The sequence below is a fragment of the Tenrec ecaudatus genome, chromosome 1 (assembly GCF_050624435.1).
Source record: "Tenrec ecaudatus isolate mTenEca1 chromosome 1, mTenEca1.hap1, whole genome shotgun sequence".
Lineage (NCBI taxonomy): Eukaryota > Metazoa > Chordata > Mammalia > Afrosoricida > Tenrecidae > Tenrec > Tenrec ecaudatus.
Genome location: NC_134530.1, coordinates 25,049,131 through 25,073,144, shown reverse-complemented (window position 1 = coordinate 25,073,144; position 24,014 = coordinate 25,049,131). Strand labels below are relative to the sequence as shown.

The following is a 24,014-nucleotide window of genomic DNA, read 5'->3' as shown; positions in this document are numbered from 1 at the left end:
GAAGACAAAGTGTCGCCCTCCTTGCACGTTGGCCGTACTCCGTCCAGTTCAGATGGGTTTGTCCTTCTAGCAGTCCATGGCACTCTCAGTGTTCTTCTCCAGCACCACCATTCAAACGCATCCATTCTTCTTTGGCCTTCCTTCGTCAGTGCCCAACCTTCACCTGCATACGAGGCAATGGAGAATGCCATGGCTCGGGTCTCGTGCTCTTAGTCCTCGGAGTAATATCATTGCTCTTCAACACTCTAAAGGCGTCTTGCACAGCAGCGTTACCTACTGCACTAAGTCTTGATCTCGTGACTGCTGCTTCCATGTGCACTGACTGTGGATCCAAGGGAGACGAAATGCTCGACAGCTTCATCCTTTTCTCCATCGATCATGATGTGACCTATTGATCCAGTTGTGATCCATACTGGAGGCTGCAGGTCCTCGCTTTCAGCAAGCAGGGCCAGGTGAGCTGCATACCACAGGTTGTTATAAGCCTTCCTCCAATCCTCATGCCACACTCTTTTTCATACGATCCAGCTTCTCTGATGATTTGTGCAGCATACTGAACAAGAACGGTGAGAGGGTGCAGCCCTGACACACACCTTCCCTGCATTTTAAAGCACGTGGTCGTCCCTTGTTTGTTCGCGCAGCTGCCTCTGGATGAGTGTACCAGTGCCTCATGAGCACAAGGAAGTGTTCCGGAATCCCCGTCCTTCTCCAGGTGGGCCTCAGTTCATTGTGGCCCGCACAGTCAATGAAGCACAGGGAGCCGTCTTTCTGGGATTCTCTGCGTTGAGCCAGAGTCCGTCTGCATCAGCAATGCTAGATCTCCCTTGTTCCGCGTCTTCTTCTGAAGCCAACTTGAACTTCTGGCAGCTCCCTGTCAATGCAGCCATTGTTGGGTGACCTTAAGCCAGATTTTACTCGTGTGCCGTATCAGTGACATTGTTCTGTAGCTTGAGCAGTCTGTGGGGTCACCTTTCTTTGAAATGGGCACAAATATGGATCTCTTTCAGTCACTTGGCCAAGTAGCTGTCGTCCAAAGTTCCTGGCCTAGACGAGTGAGTGCTTCCAGTGCATTTCAGAGGTGATCCTGCCAATTCCTGGGGCCTTGTTTTTGGCTAATGCTGTCAGTGCACCTTGAACTTCTTCCATCAGCACGTCGGTTCTTGCTCATGTGCTTCCTCCCGAAAAGGTTCTTTTCTAGGAAGCCCCATCAGCATAATGGTGAGTTCTGGGTAGCCCTAGCAACCAATGATCAAAGCCAGCCGAGAAGTAGGTGGGATGGCTGGGGGCCCAGTTGGTTAGAAGGCTGGAGGGTAGAGATAGCTGAGCTCCCCTCCCAGGGAGCAGCCTCGGGTGGATGGTGATCGGGAGGACGAGCAACCTGCCTGATAAAATCAGACGGATTTGGAGCACCCCAGTCCACAGGTCCACATGCACTGGGACCAGTCCACAGCACATATGGCCAGCAGCAAGCACGTCTAAGGAGGAGTGAAATGGGGAGCGCCCTTCAGGAGGGGTTCCTGATGATAGGAGTACTGACATTTTGCTGGTGGGACTCTGGCCTTTGACTGTGTCCACAAGTGACACCACATGGACAGTCACACATGACACTTCACTGCCTCAAAAAAGAAGTGACTTCCCGCACAGCTTCCCCACTTGTTGGCGCAGGGCTGAGCCAGCCATGTCCCCACACCTTGAGTGGGGTGTGGCCCTTCGTGCTCAGGGCCCTGTTGGCTTGGCAACTGGGGCTGTCCCCGCTCCAACCTGCGTCACTTCTGAATCTCCTGGTATTTCTAACTTAGTTTCTGCTTCCTGAAGACCAAACAATACCCCACAATCTGATAAGCATCACTTGCAGGCTTTGTCACATCTTCTTGGGCCCCATACTTTTGCTGTGAGCCTTTCTGAACTAGCCCCATGCTTAGGGCTTCTCCCAGGAGCAGCGGCAGCTCTTTCACCTAGCTCAGTGGTTCTCAACCTTCCTAATGCCGTGACTCTTTCATACAGTTCATGTGGTGACCCCAAAACGATACAATTATTTTCATTGCTACTTCATCACTGTAATTTTGCTACTGTTATGAATCAGGTGACCCCTGTGGAAGGGCCATTCAACCCCCAAAGGGGTCGCGATCCACAGGTTGAGAACCACTGACCTAGCTGGTGAGTCCAGTCTGGGTGTTAGGACAGCACCCGCAGATTATGGGCAGATTGTGGGGTATTCTTCCTGTCCAGCCATCCTAGACTTCCCCTGGCGGACTTCCATGCACCATGGGACCCCACCTGTGGTCACATGAAGTTTGCCTCGTGAGAGGTGTCACCAACAACTTGGACCAGAGAGCAGCTCAGCTCCAAATTGCGCATGCAGTTGTCCCCACAAAGAGGGGGACAGTGAGGGGCAGCTGTGGGCCTCAGAGGGGCCTTGGACCAGTGTCACAGCCTGTAGGTGATGTCACGGTCACATTTGTACTCCCTGCAGAACTCTTGGTTCGACCATGGGGAATCTGGCTCAGGGGTGTGTGGGGGAGGGGACTGGTGGCTGGGAGCTCTGTGGCCTTGGCCCAGGTGGGTGGGGGTGCGTGGGATAGCAGATATTTCAGAGAAGTGGTTAGACGTCTTTCCCAGTCTGAGTACCCTCCCTCCCTCCTTCCACCAGCTCACCCCTCTCCCCCTCATCCCAGCTTTGAGAAGCTGCCCTGGGGAGTGGGGAGCCCAGGGTCCCGAAACAATGGGCACCAGCCGGCAGGGCTAGTGAAATCCACCCAGTCCCACCCTCCATGTCGGGACTTGGGGAAGCTTCCAGAGCCACATCTCCTGGGCATGTGTGTGTTCAAGGCTGGTTGGGGTAAGTTGATGGACTTCAGTCCAGCCTCTGGGGGGACTCCAGGAGGACGTTGGAGGTGAGAGGAGGTATATGAAACGCTGAATCCTTCAGAGGGGTGGGGCTCTGTGAAGGGAGGAGCGAAAGGGTCCTAGGACACCCCCCTTCCCCCCTCCGCGGACCACCCCTGGGCCACGATATACCCGCGATGACACAGGGCTCCTCCGCACCGCCACTCCAACACTGACCGCACTGAGACCCTTCAGACCTTCCAGGGTCGAGCTCAGGAGCCAGTGCCCCGCCTCGCTCCGTCCCCCGCCGCCCCGCCCCATCCCCGAGCGTCTTTCAAGTCCGGGGTCCTAGTCTTGCCCCGACCCAGGCTTGGCGGCGGCGGAGGGAGCGCTAGTCGGGGCAGCCCGCGGGGCGTGGCCGGGGCGTGGCCGGGGCGTGGCCCGATGATCAAAAGCGCGGGCCGGGCCAGGAGGGCCGGAGGGATGGGAGGGATGGGCGCGCTGGCGGGCTGGTGGGGCGGTATCTCGCTGCTCGGCGGGCTCGGCCTGGGCCTGCTCCCCGCCGCCACCGCGGAGCCAAGCTGCGGCCCGGGTCACTTTCTGCACGGGGTGGAGTCCGACGCGCGCTGCTGCCGCACCTGCCCCCCAAGTAAGCCAAGCGCCGAGGGAGGGAGAGGGCCCGGGCGCGGCGGTGAGACCCAGGACGGACGGATGCAGAAGTCCCCATCTTCAGGGTCCCTGGAACTTGGAGCTTGGCCAGGACCGCCAAGTAACCTCAGCATTCACCCAAATTGCCACCTGCCCAGTGTGGGGTCCCAACAGACAGACCTCTGTGATCCCACTTCTAGCCTACCCCTGCCTCAGGTCTGCAACTGGGGGTGCCTGGGCGCTGGATGTGCTAGTCAGAGGCTGTAGAAGCAGGGGTACCTGCTGGTCGTGGGTGAGAGGTAGCCATTCAGGTGTGGGGCAGGTGGTAGTGTGGGGGACGGGGACCCTGGGCACCTGAGCCTGCAGCAGTGCCAGGAGCCAAGTAGGGGAGGAGGTCTCCAGGCCCAGGGTCTTCAGTATGTCTCCGGACAGTTGCCCAGCAGGGCGGCCTCTGATGGGGTGGGGTGTCATGTGGTTGGGAAGGACCGGCTGGGCCTAGGGTTCAGGCCAATAGGTGCCCTCAGCTTGTGGGGCTTTGGGGGACTCGCTCAACCATTAAAAGCTGCCTTGTCCCCCGCCAGACACGGAGGTCTGCCCCGAGTGGGACTGCATCTGTGTTCAGCCCGAGTTTCACTGTGGAGACCCCAAGTGCTCCAGCTGTAAGCACTACCCATGCCCGCCGGGCCAGGAGGCACGGCCGCAAGGTAGGGCTCCAGGCCAACCTTATCTGGGTGGGGTGGGTGGAGGGTGGAGAGGATTGGGCACCCCAGCAGGTGGGCAGCCATGGGAGGGCTACTCCTTTGGGAAGGTGGTCTCAGCCTGAGCCTCTCCACCTAGGTGAGGGTGCCAGGGCCCCCTCCAGGCTGCTCCTCTGCTTACCCAGCAAGGGACAGTCACTGCCCCACCCCTAGCCCTATCCGAGGTGGCCCCTTCTCCAGAAAGAGCATGGTGCCCGCTTAGAGGGTGTGTGTGTGTGTGTGTGTGTGTGTGTGTGTGTGTGTGTGTGTGTCTTATTGTGATGGGCGGGACCTGCTGAGAGTAGGAGCTGGGGGTGCCTGAGTGGGTGAGGAGGTGGCGGGTGCTGTGAAGTTGGACTAGCTTAGACCAGAGGAGGAATTGCTTGGCTCGGGTTCTGCAGGGTGCCAACCTCAGCCCGTCTTTCAGGACCCCCGACCCCAAGGGCAGCCAGTTGGACTAGATTGGCACCCTGTTGGCTCTTCCATCCAACTCCTCCTTCGCCCCGCCCTCCACGTTCCCCTGCACTTATTCATCTTGGAGAGCCCCGTCACTGCCCCACACAGTACCCCGGAATTGTGTCTGACACAGACCGGCCGGCCTGCCTGAGTGGATGATGTGGTTGGGCTATCATTCTGCCTCATGCCCCAGCACCTGCTGCAGCCTGTCTATTTCTCTGTTGGTCCCAGGGAAATTCAATTTTGGCTTTGATTGCATTGACTGTGCTGCCGGAACCTTCTCCGCGGGCCGTGATGGCCACTGCAAGCCACTCGCGGGGTGAGTTCTGCAAATGGGGGAGGGGTCTCTGGAGGGTCCAGGAAGTCCAGGTTCACTTTGGGGGCACCAGGCTGGGGGCTGAATGGCTTATGGCATCTCCAGTCCCTCCCAGCTCAGTGACCCCAGGGCTGGCAGGTGTGCTGACGACCACCCAAGAGCCCAGAAGGCAGCAGCGGGTGGGGCTTCTGGGGCGCCATGCTGACAGGGTCTCTGTGTCTGGGTCCAGCTGCTCCCAGCTCGGGTTCCCCACTGTGTTTCCCGGGAACAGGACCCACAACGCCGTGTGTGGCCTGGGGCCCCCTGCTGAGCCGTACCACCCGCTGACCTTGGCCCTGCTGGCCATGGCCGCCTGCATTCTCATCCTGGTGGCCTCCCTGCTGGGCTTGCACATCTGGACGCTCAGGCGAACGCACATATGGTACCGAGGTCAGTGGGGAACTGGGGGCGGGGCCGGAAGGGGGCGGGTCTCCCTCACCTGGAAACACCTGACTGCAGCTTCCTACAGGGACGAAGCTGCCCCCGGAGGTGCCCATGATAGAGGACACACGCAGTTGCCAGTTTCCTGAGGAGGAGCGGGGGGAGCGGCTGGTGGAAGACAAGAGCTGCTTCAGGGACCTGTGGGTGTGAGGCCCGGCCATCCTAGAGAGGGCCGGGAGCCCTGGACCTGCAGCACTGAGCAGCCCCTCCCAGGCGCTCCTTAGGGTGGGGGTGGGGGTGGGGACGGCCCTGCTTCAGCCCCAGTTCTGGGCCCAGCCCTGCTCCTCTCAGTGGCGGAAGTGGGTGAAGAACAGTGACCATAACATGTCTCCTGATCTCGGAGGCAGCTGAGATGGCCGGGCCCTGTTGGAGACACAGATGTGGCCTTGAGGTCTAGGTGTTTGTCCCTTACCGGCCTTGCTGGGTGGAGCTCGGAGGCCAGAGCGCTGGCCGGGGCTGGGGGGCTGTGCTGTGGTGCCCAGTGCCTGGCCAGGTGGTTGTCAATGAATATTTAGCTACCAACTGAGCTGCTTGCACGTGTATTTCTGGGGTGGGGTATCAGGAATCTGAGGGTAAGGGCCCCACCCGTGTCCACTGGGAGAGCCTGGCTTCCGTTGGAGGCCGCTTGCTGACTGGGCTTGGGGTGGGGGCAGTCGGGGGACATTTCTTTGCACAGAGTATGAGCAGGGGCCTTGGTAAGCCTGCTGGTGCTGGGCTGAGCTCCAGCCTCATGGCTGCCCTGCCCACCTTCCTCCTTGACCTGGACAGTTGTCTGGTTCCTGGGCAGCCTCACCCCCACCCCCACCCTTACCCCCATCAGGCACAGGGAGGGGCTCTGTGCCCAGAGTTAAGTCTTTTTCTCTGCTCAGTATTCACTGGCTGGGGGACACCTCAGAGTGGCCTGGCTTGACCCTGTTGCCTCTCCTCCCCCTGGAGCTCCTGATCCCCTCCCCCACACTGGCTGCCTGCTGGTGACATCTGGCAGGCTGTCCCAGGTGTGGCTGCTCCCGCCCCACATGGTACACCAACACAGACCAGCCTCAGCAGGAGTACCCTGGGGTGCTGGCACACCCAGCCCCTGCCGATACATCTGTGTTGGTCTCTAGACATGTAGCGACCCCCGCCCTGGCCGTCACCCTACACCGCCCCAGGTGCCCCTGACTCACTTGTCCCCTCACCTAGTGGGCACTCCACTCCTGCCCTGCCCATTGGCACAGTACTCAGGCTCCATAGAGACACTGAGGAAGAAGGCACTGCGGGTCCCCTCCATCAGAGGGGACATGGCGATACAGCCTGTGAACAGCCCCTGCTCCCAGGGTCCCGAGGAGACACCTGGAAATGGCAGGCAGTGGACAATCCCCTTCTGCCCTGGAAGCAAGGGTGTGAGCTGCCCCTCAGGACTGGACTGCAACCAGAACTACTGACTAGCCACCTCGCCTGCCCACTGCAGTCCTGGGCTCAGGTCCCAGGCCCTACCTGCAGGAGGAAGCAGCAGGGAGGAAAATGCCAGAGATGTATGTGGTTATGGGTCTGGGTGGCAGTCAGGGTCTGAAAAAGAAGGGGGAGCAGTGCCAACCAAGCCTGGAGACAGAAGGTTCCAGAAAGGGACCCAGCCAATGGATTCAGGCCCTGCTGAAGACCCGCCTCTCTGACCCCCTCCACTGGGACCCTCCTCCCCTCAGATGCTCTGGGCTGTCCTGGGCCCCTCCCCAGACACCAGATCAGCTCTGCATAGAGGGCCTGGAGTCAGGACGCCTCACATGCTGGGATCTTCCCAAGAAGCCAGTCTATGACGTGCGTGCCTGAGCCCAGGTGCCTGCCGGGTGCTTCACCACCTGACTCAGCCTGGAAACTCCTCGTGGGCAGCCTCCCTTGTGTGTCAGCGGGCAGGCCCAGACCGTGCTGAGAGTGGGTGGGGGATTCTGAAGCGACCTTGTGGGCCCTCCCCGCTCCAGGCAGCACCGTCAAGGCCTCCCTTGTGTGCCATGCCCTTGGCTGACCACCTTCCTCACCTTGCTGCCTGGCACCACCTTGCCCACCAGGTGTTCAGGCCACCTGAGGTAGTCTCTGCTTTGCAGAGCCCCCTGAGGTCTTCAGGGACAGAAGGGTGGGACTGCTGGCTTCCTGAGGGCACAGGGACAGCAGAGGAAGAGGGCAGGCTGGGGAGAGGTCGGTGAGTGCCCCCCCCACCTGCCAGCTCCCACCCAGCAGTAGGGTCGTGCTGTAGCCCTGCCCCTCGCCTCCTTCCCTCCAGTGGTCTCAGTGTCCCACCTGCCCCCTCCACTGAGCCCCACCGAGCTAGCCTTGGTCCTGTGCTCCCAGAGGCCGCAGACCCTCTGGGCCAAGCGCCTGACACACAATCGACCCTATTGGGGTGGGCCGGCAGAGAAAGGTGCTGAGCTTGAGGGGGGCCCAGGAGGTGTTGAGTGTAGGTTCTACCTAAGAGGGGACATCTGACAGGTCCAAGTTCGGAGCTGAGGGCATGGTGCGGGGGGGGGGGGGGGGGGGAAAGAGCCGAAGGCAGCCTAGGCTGACCTGTGCTCCCAAGCGTGTTTAGGGGTCACGCCCAGGAGCCGAGCTCTAGCTGTCCCGGAAACCACCGCCTGGCCCTACACACGGTCACAGCTGCCGCAGCTGTAGTTCAGCCGGAGATAAGGGCCAGAGATAAGAGTCCACCCGCAGTTCCCAGAAGTACTTCCTGCTGAAGTGGCGTCTACCCACCCCCTCACCTGGCTGATGAGGCCTCTTTCCTCCCTGCGCTGAGACTCAGCCAGTGTGGGGGTTTCCTCCCGTCCAGCCAGACTGAGACCTATAGTGGGGGCAGAGAGGGGATGGGAAGGGGTTCCCTCTCTAGTCCTGCCTGGCCTGAGAGCAACCCCAGGGGCCAGTGGAGGGGATGTGTGGGGGGCTGTGGTCCCAGGCTGCTCCAAATATGGGGACATGTGACCACTGATCAGACAGGACAGGCCACCAGGGACCCCAACTAGGCCATCCTCCCTGGTTGGCCCTTGTGACCAGGGCCTGGCCTCACTCCCCAGTCCTCTGAGCTGGTGGTCCCTCTTCACTCCCTAGGAGAGCTTCAAGGCCCTAAACAGCTCTGCTGAGGCTGGGGAAAGGGGCACAGGCCTCCCTGGCCCCCACCCACGATAGTCTTTCCAGAAACGTCGTATTGAGCAGGGAGTAGATGGGGGCTGGGGTGCCTCCCATTTCAGGGGTTGAAGGGGACCTGGATGGCGGTGCTGCCAGGATGGTGGGCTTGTGAGGTGCCTCCTTGGCGCTGAAACAACCAGAAAGGTCAGGCTCGGTCTGTCAGGGACTGAGGGGCCCCAGCAAATGCCCAGGTGAGAGGCAGGGCTGGTCTGCCCCCCAGATGGACAGAGATGGGAAGGTGCGCACCTGTGTGTGTCTACACGTGCCTGCTGGGCCCCACCCATACCTTCTGCAGTGGAAGTCAGGCTCTTGAGTTCCCCCTGGGGGAATTGTCTCTGGAGAAGCGGAGGGAGGGAGAGAATGAGAAGGGGGAGGAGGGAAGAGGGCACAGGGAAGCGAGAGAAGAGGGCTGGGAGAGGGAGCAGAGGGAGAGGGAGGAGAGCCTCTGAGAATTTAAGTCACTTGCAAAGTCCTCACAGGGATAGGTGGGGCTGGGGACCCAGGTTGTATGTGTGTAGGGTTATGTGACACCACCCCCCCCAGGAGGAGTGGAACTCTCAGAAGTCTTGTTTAGTCAACAAGATCTGCTCAAGCTTTGAAGGGGGCCCAGTTCCAGAGACAGGAGGACAGCAGATCTAGTCCAGAGCTTCAGGGAGCAGGTAGGGATCAGTATAGGACAGGCCACCCTAGCTCCAACTCACTGCCCTCAGGCATCTGAGAGGTGTGAGGGCCAACCCTGCCTAACCCAGGGCTAGCCAGGCTGCAGACCTGCGACCCCATCCTGCCTGCTGAAGGGGATTCAGTTCCGCTCCCCCCCAACCCCCTGCCGACAAATGTGCACTCCTGCCTCTCAACCAAGGTCCCACACCCTAGGGTGAAGCTTGTCACTGCAGCAGGTGGCAGCCCCTCTGTCTGGCAGGGACAGTTAGTAGCAGCAGTCTCTCCCAGGCCCAGTGGGATTCATTCCCTCTTTGCTTGCTGTCTTGGGGACATTAGGAGCCTTACTGGCAGCGGTCCACATGCGGCTGCTAACTGCAAGGTCAGCAGTTTGAAACCACCAGCCTCTGCTCGGCAGAAAGATGCCTTCGGCGCTTGTAAAGAATTGCGATCTGGAAACCTTGGTCCTATCCGTCTGTCTGGGCCGGTAGGGTTTTTTGGTTTGGGACACACGGCGGGTCGTGCGCGCCCTCTGGCGGTTTCCGGCTGTGCTGCCGCCGGAGCGCGGAGCCCCCCACCCACTCCTCCGATCGGTCCCCGGAGCCCACAGCACAGGCTCGCGATCTTGTCACCCTTCCCTTCTCCTTCTGAGGGTCTCTGTCAGAGCCGCTCCCCGTGCGCGGAAACGTGCCGAGGTCGGGTTCTCGGACCTGAAGGGTCCAGGGACTGCATGGCCGGCGTCCGCCCCGCGGCCCAGCCAGTGCCGAACCGCGTGGAGAGGAGGCAGGAACCCGAGAGAGAGGAGCGCAGGAGGGGGCTGGCGGTGGACTGGGGGGCGGGGAGGGAAGAGCGGCTGTGTACTGGCCCTGAGGATCTGGGGTGCTGGGCTGGGGGCTCCGGAAGGGACTCTGGACTCGTTGGCTAGGGCGCTTTGGGCACCCTGGAGTCTGCGCCTAGGCACTGGGCTCAGGGAAGCTGGTGTCAGGGTGTGGGGTGCGAGGCTTTCTGCTCAGGATTGCCCTGCCCTAGCCCCTCCTCCCTGACCTCCGGACTCCCCCTCCCCAACCCCGGAGAGCCCCTGCAGAGGCCGTGGTTAAGGCGCAGCGGAGGGCGCAGAGGGGCGCGAGCTGCGTTTGTAACAAAGTAGCTTTATAAGTCCCGGAGAGGGCGAGCGTCAGGGGCGTGCCCTTAGGAGCCCCGGTGGCCAGCGGTGGGGAGCCCCTTGTGTCCCTCGGGCTCGTCCCCCGCGGGTCCCTGGAAGGGCTCCTGCGCTAGGGCCCCGCCATCCGTGAGTGGCCGCCCCGCGTCTGGGACCTCAGCGTCCCAGAGGTGGAGCGAGGGCCCCGGGGGGGCGGGCTCCGGGGCCTCGGCGTCCTGTGGCGGCCCCGGGCGCTGCTGAGCCGAGGTTGGCCGCCCGGGGCCCGGGACCCGGGGTGGCGCGGGCCTGCGCGCGCCTGGCCTGTCCGCTCGCGGGGGCGGGGGCGTGGGCGCCGGGGGAGCGGTTTCGTAGGCCGGCCGGGGCTCGGACTGGGCAGCGGGCAGGGGTCGCCCCACCAGGCGCTCGCCACCCAGGCGCGGCCACAAGTCCGCCTCGCCGTTGTGCAGGAGCACGAAGCGGCGCTGAGAGAGCAGCGGCAGCATCTTCTGGTTGCGCAGGCTCTTCTGGAAAGTCTCCAGTGCCAGATCTGTGGGGGGAGGGGTGGGGTGGTGGAGACCCCGTGATGAGAAGGTCAGGAGATGAGGTGGAGGCAAGGTGGGATGTCGGACCAGCCTTCCCACAGATGGGAGCAGGGTACGGGCTTCCAGTCAGGCCCTTCTAGGTTGGAGGACCAGGTTCCTGTGGGGGGGGGGGCGAGCATTTTTTGCCTGGAGATGGGGGCGGGAGGACAGTAGTGGCCAGGGGCAGAAAGCCCCTGACACGGTGTGTGTCCACTCCTCAGGGGCTTACCCAGGGTCTCCATGACCACTCCTGGGATCACCTCCTTCAGGACCTCGCAGTTCGTGTGCAGGGCGGGGTTGGAATTCATCTCCAGCAGCCAGACCTGGGGCCAACACTGGTCAGCAGCCCGGCCCCTCCCAGCCCCGCTTCGCCAAGCCCGCCCCCCACCCCCCATCAAGCGAGCTGTCCTTGTGTCAGCGATGCCGTTCCTCCTTTGCCCGGGAGCTGAGGCTCTGAGGGACTGCCAGGGTCTGGGGGCTGCCCCAAGGAAGGGGTATAACTCTGTCCCACCAGAAACAGGGAACTCAGCTTCTTGGGCTCACCCACCACAGGGCTGACTGAGCGGGGCAGGGTGGCATCTGGCTTGGCAGTCAGGGCAGGGTTGCACAGATGGAGCGCCTGCCTGCTTGGGCCTATGGGGGGGGGGCGCCCTGTAACTTCCCCCTCCCCGCACAGCCACACCTTGAAGTCCGCATCGATCAGGAAGTCGCAGCCGATGAGGTCGAAGTAGCCCAGCTTACACTCCAGCTTGGACTTGACAGACAGGAAGCAGTGGGACATGATCTGCTGCATCCGCTTCTAGGGTGGGTGGGGCGGCGGGCACTCTGGGTCAGGGTCTGCCCCTCCTCCCCTAAGCCGCCTAGCCACAAGGCTTGTCTGCAGGCCTCGCCCACACCCCTACTCGGCCCCTCGCCCGCACAGCCACACATGCAGCTCTAACCTCCTCACATCCAGACTCTCAGAGTCACACGCACATACCCCCAAACACGTTGACTTCATTCAACACGTTCCCGGGACGATATACCGCGTGCGCATGAGGACGTAAGAGAAGATGGGACAGGAGTCTGGGTCCATGAATAGGGACACACGTGTACACAGTGCAGGATCAGGCTCAGAGCAACACGAAGCCAAGTAAGGCTCAGGGTGCGGAGGGGGTGTCCAGTCCCAGGGGTGTGGCCTGGCCGGGCCTCGTGGAGGGGCTAGTGAGCACGGGTCCAGGAAGGGGAGCCGTGGGGGTGAGCAGCAGGTGACAGGTGGGGGCAAACTTGTGTTTGAGAAACACACAAGATCACTGTGGCTGGGACGGCGAGGAGGAGGAGGCAGAGCCAGAGAGATGGTGCCAATCGGAGCAGGGGGACACGGGAAGGACCTTTGACTCAGATCTTGTGGTTTGAGTACAGGCGAGACTTAGCTTCCCGTGGGTCCCTAGAGCCCTTCTGTCTGCTGTGTTGGGAAGAGGCAGAGAGGCTGGGTGTTGCCATTCAGGTGAGAGACAGGGTGGGGGAGCAGATCCTGGATCTATGAGCCAACCAGATGGGCTGGTGAATGGACTGTGATGGCCCCTAGGTGTTGGAGTCCCTGAGACTGGGAGGAGGGAGCCCCCTAACAATGCAGAAGGGGGTAAAGAAGGGTGATGTAGTGTGACATGTCTGGGAGGTTGCAGGTGGGGTGTTGATGGGCTGTGGGAGAGAAGTGCCCAGAGAGGTCAAGGTCAGCTGGTTACATGTGGAGTCTTAAGCAGAGAAATGAACTAGGAAACTGGGAGCGCTGATGAAACAGGTCAAAGAGAGACAAGGGCATCAACAAACATGGAGCAAGGACCTCCCGAAATTCACCTCTCCTTAAAAACGACCAGAAACGGGATCACTCTGGAAGTTAACCCGGGAACGCTTATTCAAATGCCCGCAGGGTCACCCCAAGCGAGCAGGTTTCGAGGGAGCTTCCAGACCAAGAGCAGACAACGAGGGACTCAGCCCCCCACTTCAGAGGAAGAAGCTGCTGGAAGCTGGACTGGAAGCAGAACATCGTGGGAGACAGTGCCGGAGGACGGGCCCCTAAGGTTGAGGGCACTCAGAATGTGACTGCGAAGGAGCTGAGTTCTCGGAGTGGAGTCCACCATGGTGGCCTGAGTTGGGTATAACCCAGAAGATTGGAGTCTTCGGGATCTCCATTCGCTGCTGGGAAACAACTCAAGGAAAGGAGAAAACACCGCCAAAAAAAAAAAAATCTCCTAATGATCAGAACTTGGAATGTTTGAAATATGAATCTAGGAAAATTGGAAGTGGTCAAAAATAAAATGGAATGAATCAAGGTTGATATCCTAGGCCAGTGACTCTCAACCTTCCTAAAGCCGCGACCCTTTCATATAGTTCTTTGTGGTGTGGTGAACCCCAACCATAAAATTATTTTTGCTGCCACTTCATCACTGTCATTTTGCTACTGTTATGAATTGGGCGACCACTGCGAAAGGGTCCTTTGACCCCCAAAGGGGTCGAGACCTGCAGGTTGAGAACTGCTGTCCTGGGCATTCGTGAGCTGGAGTGGACTGGTATTGGCCATTTCGCATCAGAAGGTCATATGATTTGCTGCACTGGGAGCAATGCAATCAAGGAGTGGCGTGGCAGTCGTTGCCCACGAGGACATCGCAAGATCTGTCATGAAGTACACCGCTGTCTGTGATAGGGTTATACCTCGCTACTTTCGAGGAAAGCCAGTCAATACTACGATTATTGGAACTTATGCACCAACCACAAGAGCCAGTGAAGAAGAAATGGAAGAATGCTACCAGTAACTTTCCAATGGGAAATTGATCATATATACAATCAAGATGCATTGATAACGATTGGTGATTGGAAGGCAAACGTTGGAAACAACCAGGAAGGAACAGTAGTCGGAAACGATGGACTTGGTGAGAGAAATGAACCTGGAAAGTGCAGGGTAGAAGTTAGCAAACACCTTTTTTCAACAATACCAAGGGTGACCGTACAGACTTCCCCAGACGGACTGCACAGACACAACTTGACTACATCGATGGGAAGAGAAGGCGGAAAACTCAATTTCAGCAGGTACAATGAGGCCGGAGACTGACTGTGGAAGAGACCATCAAGTGCTCATATAGAAATGCAGGATAAAGCTGAAGAAAATGAAAAGTAATCCATGAGAGCCAAAATACCACCTGAGTCTGCCCCACCTCAAATCCAAGAGCATCTCGGGAAGAGATCTGACCCACTGAGCACCAATGACAGAAGACCCGATGAGCCGAGGGAGGCCATCAAGACCACCATTCATGAAGAAAGCGAGAGGGCATTAAAAAGACAAGAAAGGAAGAGAGACATCAAAGCGGATGCCTGAAGGGACTCTAAGATGCAGAGCAGCTAAAACTTCAAAGGGCAGCTCCAGAAGACAAAGCCAAATATTGTAATGAAATGCGCCAAGGCTTAGAGTTAGCAAGCCGAAAGGGAAGCTCAACATATCTGAATCCAGAAGAACTCAAGACAAAACCGAAGCCTTGCCTTGCGATCTTGAAAGCGTCTATGGACAAAATACTGCACGATTCAGGAAGCATCAACAAAAAGATGGAAAGAGCACACAGAACCACTGTACCAAAAAGTACTATTCCACCATTGTAGGAGGTAGCACAGGAGTAAGACCCCATGGTGCCGAAGGAAGAAGTTCAAGGTGCGCTGAAAGCACTGGCCCAAAACAAGGTTCCAGGAATTGATGGAATACAAACGGAAATGTTTCAACACGGAGGACTTATGGGAGCAGTCACTCGGCTATGCCAGGAAATTTGGAAGACAGTTACCAGGCCAACTGACTGGAAGAGATCCATATTTGTATCCATTCCAAAGAAAGGTGACCCCACAGGATCCTCAAAACTATGGAATCATCCTGCTGATTTCCCATGCCATGAAAAGTTTGCCTAAGATCGTCCAGGAATGGCTGCAGCAGTCCATTGACAGGGAGCTGCCTGACGATTCGGAAAAGGGACTTGGACCAAGGGATGCCATTGCTGATGTCAGATGACCCTTGGCTGAAAGCAGAGGATCCCAGAAAGATGTTTGCTTGTATTTCATTGACCATTCCAAGGCATTTGACTGCGTGGATCATAACAAACTGTGGAGAACCTTAAGAAGAATGAGAATTCCAGGACACTTCATTGTGCTCCTGAGGAACTTAGACCTGGATCGGGAGGCGGTTGTGGGAACAGAACAAGGGACTACCGCGTGGCTGACAATCAGGGAAGATGTGCACCAGGGTTGAACCTCTCATCATCCTTGTTCAATTTGTATGCTGGCTTCTGGGGAAAAGAATCTGGCATCAGGACTGCGGGAAGGCCGGTGACACCCCCTTGCTGGCTGAAAGTGAGGGGGACTGATGAAGATCAAGGATGGCAGCCTTCAGTGTGTAATATGACTCAGTGTAGAGAAAGCCCAAATCCTCACCCCTGGACCAATAGGTACCCCCTCATGATCTGTGGAGAACAGGTTACTGTTGTCCAGGATTTTGTCTTGTTTGTGTCCACAGTCAATGCTCACGGAAGGAGCAGAGGCCAAAGTTGCACTCGGCCCACTGGCTGCACCAGACCTCCTTAGAGTACTGAAAAGCAAAGATGTTACTTTGAGGACTCAGTGCTCCTGATCCAAGCCATGGCCTTATCAATTGCTTCCTCTGCACGTGAAAGTTGGACGTTAAAGCAAGAAGACTGAAGAAAAATGGATGTCTTGGAATCGTGGTGCTGGAGAGGCATACGGGCTGTTAAAGGGACAAACCGATCGGTGTCGGAAGAAGAGGTGCAAAAGGGTGCTTGCTGCCTTAGAGGCAAGGGTGGGCAGACTTCGTCTCCCAGACTTTGGACATCTTGTCTGGCGAGACCAGTCCCTGGAGGAGGACATCCAGGCTTGGGAGAGCAGAGGGCACACAGAGGGGAGCTCCGTGCAATGATGGGGTCCGGCACGGGAACAGCAGTGAAGGTGGGACCCTTGCAACGCTGCCTTGTCATGTGTATGTTCGCTGTGGGTCGGAACTGACTCCATGGGACCTCTAACCGCCACCGCCTCCAACAGAAGGATCTGCCCGTCATGCACAGGGCTGTGAACATGTTAAGACAGGACCCAAGGAGGCCTTCTGCTCTCACCTCAGGCTGACAGTGAAGGCTTGCTCAAGGACACTTATAAATTGCCTGGCTGACTTTAAAGGTGTGCCCCCACCACACACACACAGTAAAGACTGTTCAAGTTATCAGTTCCAGGCATTAAAGGGATTAACTGACCAGTAAATCAGTAACTTAGTCAAATAGCGACTTCAGTGATCACACACAGCAAAGAATACAGGCTTTGCAGTTTTAACCTTGAAAGGTCATTACAGCAGCTACAACAAACCTTGCCCTGGGGGCGCAGGGGGCGGGGCAGAGAAACGGAGTTTCAGAATTCCCACGCATTATAGCGTTTAAAGCAACAAGCTTTCAACAAAGAGTGATGAGAGCTGCAAAGAAGCTAGAAAGTGGGCATATACAGGGGCGGGGAGGTGGGCGGGGGGGGGGGCGGTGGACCAGCAGAAACTTCCTGAGGAAGCCCAGAGTGGCACCTTCCCCTCAACCCAATTTTTTTCCCAGCTCACCAACTCCCCCTGCCTAATTCAGTGCCACGGATGAGACGCTTCGCATTACACACCCAGTATTGATACCCTTTCCCCAAGTGATCCCATCACCGTTGACATAAACTCAATGCCCCCCAAGCAAAGACTCTTCCTCCTTCACCCCTGGCAACCGTTGAAAAAGATTTCTTTTTGGAGAAAGAAGAACTCACACTTCCCAGTTCCAAAACGTATGACAAAGCTATAACCGTGAAGACAGGGTGGCACTGGCATCGGACAGGCCTAGAGGGTAACGCAATCCAATTGAGAGTCTGGCAATAAACTCCTACCTCGATGGAGAGTTGAATTTCTTTTTCCCTTTTGGTGAAATGTGAAGACGCCATTCCACGGGCGACAGAGTAGAGTCCTCAACAAATGGTACCCAAGCAAGTGGACACCCACAGGCAGGAGAATGAAGAGGCACCTCCTGCCTGCCGCACACACTCTAGAAGCAGGGGCGCCAAGGGGACCCGGAGCAGCGCACGAGCTAAAAGAAAAACTCTTAGAAGAAAACATAGTGACAACTCTTTGTGACCTTGTGACGTCAAGGACCTAACCTTGTCCAAATAAAAGTGGCAAAGGACACTATCAGACACCTGAAGAGAAGCCACAGAAGGGGGGGGGGGGAACAATCTGCAAATTGTGTATGGACTGAGGGTCTCGTGGTTCCAAGGAGGTCTGGTGTTTGGAAGGAATGTCCACCCAAAGAAGCTTTCCAAATTGTCCATGAGCACACGAAACGATCATCGATACCATTAACCTTTAGGGACATATAAGCCGCAGTCACCATGAGAGGTCACCTCACACCCACTAAAATAAAAGCCCCCCCTCCCCATCTAACAAGTGGCGGGGAGAGAGGGAGCCATCTGAACCCTCGCCCATGGCCGATGGGAATGGAAAACAGGATGCTCAAGGTGGAGATGTTTTGTGCTCCCAAAAGTTAAACAGAATTACCACACGAGCCGTTTTCCTTCTTGGCGTGGACTCAGGAGAACTGCGAACACATCCACACGGAAACGTGCACACCCGCCGGCGTGGTAGCTCCGCTCATGGGCACACAAAGGTGGACATGACCCACACATCCGCCCACAGAGGCACCAATGAACAAACCCGAAGTTGTTTAGCCATGCAGAAGGGACTCACGCCACACCCCGGGGTGAGCCTCTGAACACACGCTGCCCAGCCCAAAGCCACGTGTTGTACGGCCTACGTCCATGAAGCCTCTAGAATGGGGCAGTCCAGAGACCGAGAGGAGAGGCTGGAGAAGAAGAGAGAATGACTTTGGACAGGTACAGGCTCTCTTTCCGGGGTGACCATGGTGTGGTGGCACCCCCTGGTGAACATACAGAGACCTGTGAATTGCCGACGTCGACATGCCGGGTTGGATGCTGCCGGAATGATCATTGCAACTCGGGAAAAGGAGCGATGAGGGGACAAGCAGCCAACTTCCGACTTCACCCCATCCCCCACCCCAGATGCCCTCTCCCGTGTCAGACGGACACACAGGGATGCATGCGCACACACACACACACACACAAAACCAAGCCACACAGGCAGACGCAAAGACGCACAGGTACACGCAGATACCCGCCCCCCTGCCCAGACTGACCGTGAAAGTGGTGAAGACCCAGTCCCTGGGGAGGCCCTTGGCTTTCCTGAACTTGTCATTGATGTAGCGGTTGAGGTGCCCCATGCTCCACACTGTGTCCTCTTTGAGCAGCATGTAGAGGGGGCTCTTCTTCTGCATGAACTGGGAGTGGGGGTGGGGGGAAGCTGGGCCTGGAGACCACACAGAACCCCAGAGGCCTGCCCCACAGAGGGCTCTATGGAGGCCCTGCCTCGGCTCCATCCCCACCCCTCACTTCAGAGAGCCCCCCCAAAAAGCTTCACCCTGGCCTGGTGACGTGGACCTCCCAGAGACCCTCCTGTGACCCTGCCCACTGGACCCCTTCAACGACGCCTCCCTCCATGGAGATGACCACCAAGACCCTCCGTCAACCAGCCTCCCTTTGGAAATTGTACCTGTCTATGCCCATCTGGACTCCTCCCCACCAGGACCCTCCTCAGAGACTGTGAGCGCGGACACCCTCAGCTCTGCCCCCTCGCCCTTGGGGTGGAGACAAACAGGGCTTCAAGGACAGTGAGACCTGCTGCTATCTTCTGCCTGGGCTGCAGGTGAGAGGCTGCGCTGATGATGTGGCCAGGGCCAACCCAGACCACCTCAGGCCTGGGCTCCCTCTGAGCCTGGCTCTCCAGAGCTCGGTCCGTCTCCTGACCAGGTGCAGTACAGCCTGAGGCCCCTCTGTTCCAAGCAGGGAATGTCATGTTCCCGTTGGGTCCCAAGGCTGCCTTGCCTGTCGGGGGCCCTCACCTGGTTGGTCAAGTGGCCACTGAGGTCACTGGAGTTGGGGTCATAGAGCCCGAGGGTGAGGCGGGCATAGCCGTGGCCAAAGAAGACCATATAGGGCATGGCACACGCGATGAGCAGGTAGGAGCGCACGTCAAACTTCTTCCCGTCCAACAGCAGTGGATTCTGGATGTACCTGGGGCGGCACACGGGGTCGGGGTGGGGCGACTGTGGCAGCCTGGCTGGTGGCCCAAATCACAGAGTCCTTGTCCTAGCTCTGACTGGGAGCACGTTTCTGAGCCTGCCCAGGGCCCTGGGTCCTGGCCTACTGCCTGTATCTGGGGATGCCCAGTGCTGCTCTCAATAGGAACTTGAGGGTGGGAGGAGGGCTGGAGGAAGAGGAGGGGGCTCTGTCTGAAGAGGGAGATAGTGGTTATGCTGTGGCCTGCTAAATGTAAGGTCAGCAGTTCGAAACCACCAGCCGCTCAGAGGGAGAAAGAGTTACCGTATCGGAACAGCCCTGGGGCAGTTCTATCCTGTTCTATAAGGTCAAACCTCCCGCAGTGAGTTTGGGGTTTGGGGTTTGGCCAGGAGGAGCGGGGGTGCTGGGAGGGAAGAGGAGGCTTTCTGGGGCAGGGGTGCCTGGAGGAGTCTTCTTGAAGAGGGAGACAGGGGAGAGTTCGGTTGGAGGAGCCTGTAGGATCAGCGGGCGAGGGGTCGTGGCAAGCAGCTGTGATTGGGCCCGCTGGCTGGAAGTGGGTGGGATACAGACCATGCCTCTTCAAGTGTGGCTCAGGGTCTGATCGACCCTGGGGGGTCAGGGGGAGCCGTGGAGGTTCTGAGCAGGGTGAGAGTGATCAGAGCCTTCTGGACAGGGGTGAGGGGCTGGGGCAAGGGACAAACTCACCACTTCCCTCCACCCTCACCCTCTGTCCGGAGGCCATGTGCTGGGGCTCTTGGGGGTGTCTTGTCTTGTGTCCTTAACCAGATGTGACGCCCCCACCTCTGTTGGCTACATAGGTCCCCCCAAGGTGGCTTGAATGAGCCAGAGGCAGACAGCCGGGGGGCAGGGGGGGCATTGCGGGGTGGGGGGTAGACGAGGGCACATCTGTGACCAAGTGTGGCCCGTGAATCCTCACAGGTACCAGCACAGGGCCCCACGATCAGCGCCCCAAGTGATGCCTGTTGTAGCGCCCCGCCCCCTTGCCCCAGTACCTCTGTATGATCCGCGCCTGAGGCGCCCGGAATGGCATCCTGCGGTAGATGGGGTCGTCCTCGATGCTCTGCGCCCTGGCCTGGAGGGCAGCGACCTCCTCCTGGGTGCGGAGCAGGAAGATGCCCTTGCCCTGGTTGGAGGCGGTGGGCTTACAGATCCAGGTCTGGGTTTCTGCGGAGAGCGCCTCCCTGAGCCCCCTGCGGGCCAACCGCGGGCCTGGCCTCTCGAAACCCCGCCCCTGCCGCCCAGGCCACGCCCCTGGGTCCCTACCTCCCCAGGGACCTCCCTGCAGCCATGCTCACCCAGTCTCCTCCCTGCCTCAGCAGAGCGCCTCCCACACCTGCCTGGAAGCTGGCGACCTCACCATTAAACAGGGCGAAGAAGGCCTCCCGCTCATCCCGGATGTCCAGGCGGTAGGTCTCTGGGAAAAACTCTTCCATTTTCAGGATCCTGGAAGCAGGGACGTGAGGCAGGCCCAGAACTGTCACACACCGGCCTGGCCTTGGAGAGGGGGACGACTCCTGTTGTCCCCAGTCCCACTGCCCTCCCACCCATTGCGCCCTTAGGGATCGGATAGGGGCACCTTCTGACTGCCTGGCCCTCCCGTGCTCCCCTCCCAGCCTGCACCGCGCAGACATTTCAGTGTGGTCAGATCAGAGCGGTGTCCCCAGGCCCTGGCCAGTCTATGCTCCAAGCGTGGCAGGGCTCAGCTGCTGCCTTCTTTGATCTGCGCTGTTCTTTTGTCCCTTCAACTGAGACCAGAAACTGCCGCTCCGGGCCAAATCCTAGGCTGGCCCACGGAATTTCTTCACAGGTTTGTGCTGTGTTCTTTTCCAGCCCCGGGATGTAGGGCCTGCTCCTGAGTGGGCAGTACGGTTTAGTTTGGGGGGTGAGTGAGATGGGGTCCGGAGAGATGGAGGATGGCTGCGGGTGTGAAGGTAAAATAAGGGTGTGTGTGGCTGGGAGCCCTGGTGGTACTGGAGAGTAAACCTTAAACTGCTAATCACAAGGTCAGCAGTTCAAACCCATTAGCCATTCTTCAGAAGAAAGAGGCGGCTGCTCCTGTCAAGATTTATAAATTCCCCCACATAATTCACAATAAGTTTAAAAATTAAAAAGGTTGGTAAAGTCTTGAAAACCATGGTTGCTTTGAGTTGGAATCGACTCAGTGAGAATGGGTTTGGTTTTTTGGTGGACGGTAGCCAGGTGGATTTGGGATGGAGGTAGGTGGTTGAATGAATGGGTTTGGGATGGATGGATGGGTGAATGGATGACTGGAGGATAGGTAGATGGAGGAGGGCTGGGTGGATGAAGAAGGGATGGGGAGGGCGGATGGATGGGTGGGTAGGTGGATGTGTAGCTGGAGGATAGATGGATGGATAGGTGGGTAGGTGAGTGTTTGCATGGATGGGTGAAGGATGGATGGTTATGGTTGGGTGGCTGGGTAGCTGGCCCAGTGGGTGGGAGGATGCATTTAGCACATTAGACCAGTGGTGTTGACTGGCGGTGGCCAGTGCATGAAAGATGCAGTCATGTGATAAGCATGGAGACTTGTTGGGTGGATGGGTGGACGCATAAACATGGCTGGCAAGTGGTTGGATGAGTGGGTGGCGTGGCAGCAACGATAGACGAGCACCCGGGGGATCAGGCGTGGGTGGGTACTTTGGCAGTGGCAGGTGGTGAGCCATGGAATGGCAGAATGAAGGAGCCCTAGGTGGCTCTGTGGTGGACTGTGGTATGAGTGGGGGGGGGGGGTAGGGAGAGGAGTGGAGATAAGATGGGCCGGTGGGCAGGAAAGGCCTTCTAGTAACTTCGAGGTTACACTTTGGGCTGCTAACTGCAAGGTCAGCAGTTCTAAACCATCAATTACTCTGTGGGAGCAGGCTTTTCCTCGGGTAAAAAGTCCCAGGCTCGGAAGCCCCCAGGGGCAGTTCTGTGCCACAGGGTTGCTATTAGTTGGCACTGACTCGATGGCAGTGAGTTTGGTGAGGCGGAGTTACAGGGTGGATGTGTGTGTGGGGGGGGGCGGTGTGGACTCGGTGAGTCATGCAGGAGGGGAGTGCTAGGTGGACATGTGGGGCCGGCAGGAGGCAGGCAGGTAGGTGAGAGGATGGGTTTGGGGTGAGTTACGGGATGGGCGAAGGACCAAGCCGAGGCACGTGGTGGGGGTGGGGCGCTGAGCTGAGGGGGGGGGCGAGCTTACTTGCTCTGGGGGCACAGAGAGGTCTTGTTGATCTTGCTCACCACCCTCGAGTACTCCCTCAGGGCGCTGAGCAGGCCGATCTTGGTGGTGAGGAGCTTGTTGTTGGGGAGCTGGTAGACAAGCTGTTCACCTGGCACGGCAGAGCCCCAGGGAGCATTGGTGGCTGCCCCGCCAGCTTGACCCCCTCGACTCCCTCCCTCCTGCGCCACCACAGCGCCAGGCCACGATGGCACTGGAGGACGGCTGGGTGCCACTCAGTTCCGCCGGGAGGCCCCCCGACTACCTTCCCGGAAGCTGCAGTAGGTGTCCCTGCACTTGATCTCACACCACTTGAGCTTGTAGTCCTCCCGCCGGCTGTCCTGGATGCGATGCCAGCCTCTGCTCCGGCAGTAGGCACTGACTCTGCAGGGGAGCGAGGGGTAGCTGTGCCCTGGGCCTGTGGGCCCTGGAGGTGGGGGCAGGGGGGACTCGGGGGAAGAACCAGGAGACCCTGGGGGAGGGGTGTGGGGACCTTCCAGGAGAGGGCCTGGGGCAGGGGCAGTGACAGTGAGTCCCCCTCACATGGAGGCCCCATTGGTGCCCCCGATGTAGAAGAAGGGGCCGTGCCCAGTGCTGGGCGGCTGCTTCTCCCCCTCCAGCAGCTGCTCCTCCAGGGAGGTGGCCTGGGGCCCGGTGGTGTCAGCGTCCTCGGGAAACTCTGTGGGCAGTCGAGAGTCAGAGCGGGCCCTGCCCTGCAGGTCCCTTCCCGTCCACCCCAGCCCTGTGACCTCAGACATCCCCTCCCCCCCACCCACCCCCACACCTGCATCATGGTCCAGCTGGTTCAGCTGACGAAGGGGCCCCTCCTCTTGCCCACTGCCCATCGATCTCTCATGGGCCCAGCCTGGGGACAGGGTGAGGTCAGGCTGGGGACCGGTGGGGTCCACTCGGCCCTGCTGCTCTGGTCCTGACCTTCGCGTGCACCTCCCATTCCCCCGGTGCTGACTTGACCCCAACTTCAGCCCAGGCTGGGACCTGGCCAGGGAGGGGGGTCGCTCACCACACCTCTCAGAATCAAGGGGAAAGTCACATCCTCCGTGGGTGGTCTGCTTTAAAGACAGACAGCTGGCCGGGCTAAATCCCACTCCCCCCCTCCCCACCACCGGACCTCCCTCTCTCGGTCCTCAGCTTGGCCTGGGCTCAGGCTGGGGGCAGCACAGCCCAAGGCAGGGAACCTTTACCCTTCTCCTCAGCAAGGCACCCCTGAGCATGGGAGGGGGACTAAGGTGTAAGGCCAGACCATCCCCAGGAGTAGTAGGGGTCACAATGTACATGATGATGTCACATGTGCCCCAAGCCATTGTCCCGGGTCTGCATGGGCAAGGGGCTGAGGGCTTGGGCACAGCTGGGGTGGTAGGGCCAGTGCATCCCCCATGAGGATGCTCAGCTGGCCCAGCCCACCCCTCCTACCCTCTAACTGGCCCAGTGGCTCCTCTCTCGGGTAGGGGCCAGCTGGACACTTCCCAGGGTGACTGAGAGTGTGACTGCAACCCCACCTGGCCCCAGGGGTCTTCTCTGATGGAGGGGTGCCTGCCTGGGCTGACTTGTGTTCACCTGGCCCTCGGGGGCGGCCTCTCCGGATCACTGC

The 24,014-nt window shown here is 58.9% G+C and overlaps 2 protein-coding genes across 2 annotated transcripts; one reads left to right on the top strand and one right to left on the bottom strand.

Annotated features, from left to right (window-relative positions):
- Positions 1 to 3,315: 3,315 nt before the first annotated feature.
- Positions 3,316 to 5,610, top strand: TNFRSF18 (TNF receptor superfamily member 18). The gene is made up of 5 exons (XM_075557340.1): positions 3,316 to 3,472; positions 4,053 to 4,175; positions 4,896 to 4,983; positions 5,210 to 5,409; positions 5,489 to 5,610. The coding sequence occupies exons 1-5, from the start codon at positions 3,316 to 3,318 to the stop codon at positions 5,608 to 5,610; spliced, it is 690 nt and encodes a 229-aa protein (XP_075413455.1).
- A 4,845-nt stretch (positions 5,611 to 10,455) lies between these two features.
- On the bottom strand, positions 10,456 to 23,250 carry TTLL10 (tubulin tyrosine ligase like 10). The gene is made up of 11 exons (XM_075557298.1): positions 23,182 to 23,250; positions 22,949 to 23,073; positions 22,671 to 22,789; positions 22,388 to 22,517; positions 20,549 to 20,634; positions 20,184 to 20,355; positions 18,993 to 19,164; positions 18,231 to 18,371; positions 11,669 to 11,785; positions 11,216 to 11,309; positions 10,456 to 10,952 (listed from the first exon to the last, which is right to left on the bottom strand). Exons 1-11 carry the CDS (start codon positions 23,248 to 23,250, stop codon positions 10,456 to 10,458), a joined length of 1,722 nt encoding a protein of 573 aa, XP_075413413.1.
- Positions 23,251 to 24,014: the final 764 nt, after the last annotated feature.

Coding starts and splice junctions, on each gene's coding strand:
- TNFRSF18 (XM_075557340.1), top strand. CDS start 3,316: ATGGGCGCGCTGGCGGGCTGGTGGGGCGGTATCTCGCTGCTCGGCGGG. Junction 3,473..4,052: donor CTGCCGCACCTGCCCCCCAA/GTAAGCCAAGCG, acceptor GTCCCCCGCCAG/ACACGGAGGTCTGCCCCGAG. Junction 4,176..4,895: donor CCAGGAGGCACGGCCGCAAG/GTAGGGCTCCAG, acceptor TGTTGGTCCCAG/GGAAATTCAATTTTGGCTTT.
- TTLL10 (XM_075557298.1), bottom strand. CDS start 23,250: ATGGGCAGTGGGCAAGAGGAGGGGCCCCTTCGTCAGCTGAACCAGCTG. Junction 22,518..22,670: donor CTACTGCAGCTTCCGGGAAG/GTAGTCGGGGGG, acceptor CTGCCGTGCCAG/GTGAACAGCTTGTCTACCAG. Junction 10,953..11,215: donor AGTGGTCATGGAGACCCTGG/GTAAGCCCCTGA, acceptor CTCCCCCCACAG/ATCTGGCACTGGAGACTTTC.